Source organism: Solanum stenotomum, chromosome 4 (assembly GCF_019186545.1).
Source record: "Solanum stenotomum isolate F172 chromosome 4, ASM1918654v1, whole genome shotgun sequence".
NCBI lineage: Eukaryota > Viridiplantae > Streptophyta > Magnoliopsida > Solanales > Solanaceae > Solanum > Solanum stenotomum.
Window position 1 is genome coordinate 63,646,699 of NC_064285.1, and position 8,224 is coordinate 63,654,922.

Here is an 8,224-nt window from a genome sequence, read left to right on the forward strand (position 1 = left end):
ATGTACTTAAATACAACTTCGAAATAAAAAAATAAGTTGGAAACAAATTATAAGCTGATTTTCAAATTTAAAATATAATTTTAAATTTTAAATTTTTCACGATAAAACATTAATCTTAACATAAAGTGATAAATTATTCGGTAAAGAAGTGAATATTTTTTTTTATGGCCAAGCATATTCTCAGTTTTATGCATTGATGGTAACATAATTATATACAATCATGTCATTTAAAAGGTAATGATAGACAACTTATTTAATATATTTCTCGTCCTAATTTATGTGATCATGTTTATTTTTTTTAGTACGTCACAAAAAATGATATCTTTCTATTTTTATTAACAAGTTAATTTTAATTTTTTATTTAATTTATTCTTAATAAAATGATTTAGACATAGATAAATTATTATACCTTATTTTAGACCATAACTTTTAAAAAATTCTCCTTTTATTCTTAAACTTCATGCTCAGTAAAATACCTTCCCATAGATGGAATCAAAAAAAGTGACATAGATTGATAACCTAGAAATAAATTAGGGATTAGTACCCTATAATTAATTAAATTACGTTGATGGTAAAAAAAAATATTTATATTATCAATATATATAATTTAAATCGTAATTTCATTTATTGTTTTTTTATTTGGAACTTCAGAATCAACTGGTCAACTTGACCAGCAGAGTAGTATTAATTAAAAACATTTTATAGCTAATCTTTTTGATCTTCAATACAATCTAATGATGTATAAAGATATAGTTTACGTAGAATTCAATAAAGGTCAAATTATAGGTTATGATAATTAATATAATTCTGGTCAAAATAAGTGTACTGTTTTTTTCATTTTAAAATTTCAGTTTACTTTGAACTAATCATTACAAATCATGTATTATGTACAAGTTCAAACAGATTATTAATAAATAAATACCCTTTAATGAATATTTAATAACTTTAATTATAAGTGCATTTTGTTTAAATTACTTGTCTTTTAAACATCTTACTTAATTAACACTTCATGAATCAAACTAGTAAATATTAAGGCAAATTTAGAAAAGAAAAAAAAGTAACAAATGTTTATTATTTCAATAGTGATTCATGGAGTTCAAATTTTCATAATCTAAGTGTGAAAAATTGTTTGAAGTTTTGAACTTCATGAATGATTTATAAAGTTCAAATTCTAAAAAAAAAAAAAAAAAAAAAGTTTTTTCGTGTTTTAACTATGATTACTTTTATCAGAATTTTATTTCCGCACTAAAACTTAATGAATCTTGAATAATTTTAAAATGCTGAGTAAAACTAATTAGCAGCAATGATAATATTATATCCAATGATAAATCCTACCTTGAAAGATAAAGAGATTGTTTTGGACCCTCGGCTAAAACTGTTAGGATCGAACTAATCCGGAATTTAACAAAGCAATCCTCGAAAAATCATGAGTAAGAAGATAAATGCGAAATAAACTAAAAGGCACAAAGATTTAATGTGGTTCGATCAATCAATCTACGTCCACAAGAGAAGATGAACAATTCACTATATAAATATGAGAGTATTAATTATTGAGAGAAATAACCTAACAATTCACTCAGAATAAAAAGAGTTTCACACAAGAAAAGAGTTTAACGTAACACTTGTGTCCCACCATTTTTCTCAATACACAAAACTCTCAAAGCCCGTAGGACTACATTGTGAATGCTCCTAAGTTAAAAGGAATACACTTCTATTTATAGAGTCATAAATATTTTCCTACAAGAAAAGGACTAGCCAAATATAGAGATTATATATTTTTCTTTTCCTAAAAGAAAAACCAAGTTATAATAAGAAACTCTGACAAATACCAAAAAAAAACATAATTAGTAATCCAAATAATTGATAGTATTTGCCAATTTCTTTTATTCATAAGTGGAAAAAGGGGAAGGAACATGATGGGCTACTTAGATTGTTGGTGCTGTTATAATAATGAAAGAAAAATGATTAAGTGACAAGGATGAATGCTAGGTCTTAGATATTGAAGTACCTTGAGGAGAAAAGTAAAAATTAAAAAAAAAATGTTAACAAAAAAAAGAACAATATTGATGCTAACCTTTTAATTAATTCATTAATCTATTTAGCTAAACTATTCTAGCACATGATTCTTGCTAGTGTTAAAAAATTTACCCAAATTTTAAATTTCATCAACATTAAATGAAGTTCAAATCATTATCAATTTAAATTTCAAAAATGATTTGTGAATTTCAAACTGATAAACATTCAAATTCCAACAAAGTCTTTTGAATTCTTTTGGCGTTTTAACTAGTATCAAATATTTATATTTACACGAGAAAAATAACTAAATTCTAAATAATTTTAAAATACTGATTAAAACTAAATTAGCGATCCAAAAAAATGATATTTGTCAAAAAAAAAATTGGTATAATATTTGCCAATTTTTTTTATGCACAAGTGAAAAAAAGAAAGGGACATGATGGGCTACTTAGATTGTTGGTGCTATTATAATGATGATATTATAATGATGAAAGAAAAATGATTAAGTGACAAGGATGAATCCTAGACCTTAGATATTGAAGTACCTTGAGGAGAAAAAGGTAAAAAAAAAAAAAAGATGTTAACAAAAAAACAAATTTATTGAATTTATGGTAACCTTTTTAATATTTCCATGATAGATATAGATTGTAATAATGGCTATCACATGAAAACATGGTGACAATTATGTTTTGCCCCTACTTTTTATATGTAACATTTCGGTGCATAGATTAAAGGAATGTTCCTAATTTTTAATTTTGATTTTCTACTAAAAATATAGCGAAAGTGTTGTTCAAAACGGATAATATCATATCATATTGAAAAGGTAAAAAATTTATCAGCATTAGTTGTTTACATCAAATCAGTAAAAACTGTTATGGTTAAGTTATTTGATGAAGTGAAATAATACATTAGTTAATGATGGTTATATGATAGGTGTGAAAATTTTCCTATCACATCTATTGACTTGATGTAAATATCAAGTGTGGATAAGTTCTTATCGTTAAAAATATATCTTTGAATTGAATTAGCCTAGCAATTGATATTAGAATCTATAATTTCGAGATACGAGTACAAAGATTGTCGAGTGATGACGGGAAGCTAGGTTTACTATCTTTAGTGGCCTTCGATGGCGATAAATAATCGGACGATATGGGTGGCACATAATGTATCTTCATATAGGCTCATGAAATGATGTACCATGTGGAACTTAATTTAGGAGCGTTATGGGAATCATGTGAAGCTTAGTTCGATAGGAGGAGATTGTTGGATGTTCCATTGATAGTTGATAAGAAAAAAGAAAGCTACATGTATGAGACGATTGTACACTCCTTAAATGACGTGAGACCTTTTGAAAGGAAAATCGTAAAGATTTAATCTAAAGCAGATAATATCATACAATGTTAAAAGAGAAGAAAACAACTAGCTCTTTTTCTTCATGTCATACATGATTACAACTTGCTATCTTGTTAATTAATTACCCTAAAACTATTTACAATGTTTAAAAGTAATCAAAATACTGAGGGATTTGATAAGGTTCTTCCCTTTGTTTCTTACTCAACTTTGGAACACCTCTTACACCTCTCATTTTCACCAAATCATTTGGTACTTCTGGTGGCTTAATTGACCTAATCAAAGCCCAATTTACACCTTTAAAAAACTCATGTTTCTTGATTTCAACACTACCTTGTAAACTCCCAATTCTCTTCTTTGGATTCTTCACAAGTAATCTACAAATCAAGTCTTGAACTTTCACCATCTCTTCATACTCTCTGCTGCTACTTATCGCGATTCTTGGGAATGTCAATGGTTTCTTCAGTATGTTGACGAGCGTTTTCTCATTATTCTCTCCTTTAAAAGGAGTGGTACCAAAAATAAGCTCATACAGAAACACCCCTAATGTCCACCAATCTACTGCACTTCCATGACCCTGTCCTGAAATCACCTCGGGGGCTAAATACTCGTGTGTGCCAACGAAGGATTTTGATCGAGCATTTATAGGTTCAGCAACAATTTCTTGATTCTGTTCTTGGTTTTCATGGTTTTGTTCTGTTTTTCTTGATAAAAAACAGGATAGAACTGGTTGAATTGGCATAGCACAGTATGAATTTCTTGGGGTTTTGGTAATGGATTTTGTTGTTTTCGACTTTACGAGTGTTGGAACAACTTCATCACATTTAAAAGAAAGATCAAAATCTGAAAGCATAATGTGACCATCTGATCTTACAAGCACATTTTCTGGTTTTAAATCTCTGTATACAATTCCCATCATGTGAAGATATTCTAGTGCCACTAATATTTCTGCTGCATAAAACCTATAAATAAATAAGAAAATATCAGATCATCGCAAGATAAAACAACAACGTACTCAGTGTAGTCAGTATTGTAATCCTATAAGTGAAGTCTGAAGAGGATAGTGTACTCAGTTCTATCCTATAAGATCATCGCAAGATAAAACAACAACGTACTCAGTGTAGTCAGTACTATAATCCTATAAGTGAAGTCTGAAGAGGGTAATATGCATACCTTACCTCTACTTAGAGGTAGAGAGGTGGTTTCTGGTAGACACTCGACTTACAAAAAATTCAAATAGTTCGGAGAAGAAAATAACGGAAGCGAAAAGGTTATGGCAAAATACTAAATAAAGTGGGTATTATTAAAAGACTGACATTAAAGCTTAGAGGTTAAAAAAGACAAAGATACAAATGCATGAATATTGTTAGGTGTAGCTACAACTATCTCATTATTTGTTATGAAATGACTATATTATATACAGTTAAAATATCGGTTAATCAGTAAATAATTCTATTAATTGAAGATTAAATTAAAGATAATACAAACTAAACAATAAAACTGTTATATAACATATGGACAAACAAAATATAATTATGCCTAATCGATTTAAGTTATATATACTCATAGTGTAATATTTATTTATATTACTGAAGTAAACTTACTATTTTTTCTAGGCAACCCAATCAATATAATTAAGATTTTAAGTTATATAAACTATTAAATTTGTTTAATACCATCAAATTAATTTAACTTATTATAACATGTTACTTGTCATAACATTTATAGTAGGTAATCAACTTCTTAATATTTAAACAAATTACATTTAACTACCTAGCTTTTAAATGATCCCATATGGTAAAAACTCTATATTGTTAGTGCCTAAAACTTAGCTAACGTTTAATTATAAATTTTGAATCAAATTTTTAAAAAATAATATATGTTTGGCCATAGACATCAAATTTTAAAAATCTATCTTCAAAAAAAATTCACTTTGACTCACAAAGTTTTCACATTTTTTTTGTTCAAATACAACTTCAAGCTTCAACGAGTCAATTTTACAAGTTTCAACTTCCAAATATATCTGAACAAACGGAACATTAAACTTTTATAATTAAAAATTGGTCTTTCAATTATGACATATGACGAATTTTTTTTTTTTATACTGTCGATATATATAACTTAAAAACCCGTTAATAAATCACTTACTTAGCAGAGGAAATGCTGAAACGTTTTCCGGGCTGCCGTTGCCGGACGGCATGCAAATCTCCGCCGGGACAATACTCCATAACCAAGCACGAATAATGCGAAGCTTCAAATTGTGCATACAAAGTAGGCAAAAATGGATGATCAATAATCCCCAAAATCTCCTTTTCCATTTCCGCTCTCTGCAATTTCTTCCTTATCTCAACCGCTTCTCGATCCACAACCTTCATAGCGTAAAAACACTGCGGCAAACCAACAACCGGATTCCGAATTTCACATAAATAAACACTACCGATATCTCCGCCGCCGACTCGGCGGAGTAACCGGAAATGCTCGAGTTTGATTTGACCTGATTCGACTCGGATCCGTCGAATGAGTTCCCAAGGGATTTGATTTGATTTGTGTGGTTTGTGTGAGTTGGAGAAATAGGGGTTTTCATTGCAGAGTGAAATTGAACTCCGGCGACTACTGAAACTGCTGAGATTAGTACTACTCATCCAACTCCGGCGACTGGATTCCGGCATTGTTATTGAAGAAGAAGCCGTACTGTCTTTGTCGGATTCGTCTCGATTTGTGGTGGCCATTATGGGAGAGGAAGAGCACGTTTTTGAGTTTCGTTTCAGCTTTCTTCAGGCTTTATATATATATAAAGATTTTTTTACTGTTCCTTCCGTCCCAATTTACGTCACAAGAAAAAAATATATTTTAAAGCTTGTAACAGTGCGACGATAAATCATTTCATTGTATGTAAAATAAATACTCCCTCCGTCCCTTTTTAGTTGTCCACTTTAGAAATGGCACACAGATTAAGGCAACAATAATTAGCACAGTGAAGTTACAATTTTACCCTTATGACAACTTTTCACTTCAAAATTACAACCACTTATTTGAATTAAAGTGAAATAAATTGGAGGGAAACAACATACACTTTTACAATTTTCAAGAAGTGTAAATAAGGGTATAATAGGAAAAAATTTGTTGTCCTTTCTTGATTTGTCAAAATGGACAACTAAATAAGGACAACTAAAAAAGGAAATATGGACAAGTAAATAGGGACGGAGGGAGTATTTTAAAGTTGTATTGTTAAAAAAATATAGAAATATGTTATTTTTTAGGATAAATTAAAAGAAAAAGTGAGTCGTAGAAATTGAGATAGAGGAGAGTAGTTGGTATCTCCTCCGACAAAAATAGTATTGATTTTCTAAAGTAACACTTATTTTGAGATGAATAGAGTGTAATTTGACCGGGGTAAGTACTTGATCTTTTTTGTTTCAATTTATTTAGCTTGGTTCGAAGTAAGTGGATTAAATTAACTAATGTTTGATGTAAATTGAAATATAAAATCTTCAAAGTGTTTAGATTTTACATATTTAAAATATAGAAGCTATATAAAAAAAATATTATAAGTTACAATAATTAATAATTAAAAGATATTTAGAAAATTATAATCTAAACATATATTTTTTGACTTGCCAACTAGTAACTAACTAAGAGCCCATTTGACCAGTGATAAGTACTCCTTCATCTTTAATTAAGAGGTCTCGAATTTGAGCTCCTTTAGATATAGAGTCACCTTTGTTAGGGAGCGCTTTACTTCCCAATGTGAAATTTTTTGACACGAATTCGGATTTAGTTGGGCTCCAATGTAGATACCGAACATCGGGTAGGAAAAAAAAAACTAAGAGCCCGTTTAAAAAGACTGAAGTACAATAATAGCTTTTGAAGTCCATCCAAAGGGTCTCTAAAACGAAGTGAAATTATAAAAATATATGATATTTATGTCAAATCAAATAATATCATTTTAATAATTAAAAATTAATTATACAACTATATTCGCGATTTTATATATATATATGCATGTATTTTATATTTATTAATTTGGTAAAAATATGTTGATGAAGTAAATATATTCCTTTAACTAGTCACAACTCAATTTCATGACATAAATTATCTATTTTAATCAAATAAACTTCACAAATTTATTTTTTAGCTATACTATCCTTGGGCTTAAAAATAATTATATTATATAAAATTATAATATACCTTATAAAGCTCTCCACCATCCTCTCTCATTATAATATAAAATTCATTCTAAAATATCATATGCATTATTTTAAAAATTTATTAATCTAGAAGGATATCAATCCTTCGTTCTCCTCTTTGACCTGATGTCATGGTGTCATACATTAATATATTTTAATTGTATACTTGGTATATATTTTCTCTCTTTTTATGCAGCATCATTATTATTTCAGAAAAATTAAAATGTTTTCTTATCATGATTTTTTTCACAAATCCTATTTATAGTAATGGAAGAATTTTGCTTTATTTTTTTTAAAAAAAATATTGATGAAAAGGCGAGGTAATTTTGGAAATGGATAGAACGTGTATTCCTTTTAACACATGGTATCACATTTGTGATGCATAATTTATTTTTTAACATAACTTAATTGGTTAGGTTTGCTACGTTCAAAAATGTATTTAGTTAATTGAGCCTAATTTTATTCTTAATTGAGTATTATGTTGGTGTTAGTTTATTGTAATCCTCTTTCATTATTTGGGATTAAGAGTAGCGACAATGAGAACATACTTACACAAGCAAAGTTGAATAAAGAGAGAAGTACTGAAAACACTTTTAAACTTGGCATGAATGGTTGGTTTCGTTCTTGAACCATTGACAGCCTTAAAAACACTCTCTATTTGACTAATTGAA

The 8,224-nt window shown here is 28.6% G+C and overlaps 1 protein-coding gene across 1 annotated transcript; it reads right to left on the reverse strand.

The window, feature by feature from the left end:
* Positions 1 to 3,427: 3,427 nt before the first annotated feature.
* Positions 3,428 to 6,130, reverse strand: LOC125863159 (protein kinase PINOID 2). Its single transcript, XM_049543318.1, has 2 exons — positions 5,515 to 6,130; positions 3,428 to 4,328 (listed from the first exon to the last, which is right to left on the reverse strand). The coding sequence occupies exons 1-2, from the start codon at positions 6,093 to 6,095 to the stop codon at positions 3,515 to 3,517; spliced, it is 1,395 nt and encodes a 464-aa protein (XP_049399275.1). The 5' UTR covers positions 6,096 to 6,130; the 3' UTR covers positions 3,428 to 3,514.
* Positions 6,131 to 8,224: the final 2,094 nt, after the last annotated feature.

What these genes read in the sequence shown, in the direction of transcription:
- LOC125863159 (XM_049543318.1), bottom strand. Translation starts at nt 6,095, where the DNA reads ATGGCCACCACAAATCGAGACGAATCCGACAAAGACAGTACGGCTTCT. An exon ending in TTCAGCATTTCCTCTGCTAA is followed by an intron (nt 4,329 to 5,514) that starts GTAAGTGATTTA and finishes ATTTATTTATAG; the next exon opens with GTTTTATGCAGCAGAAATAT.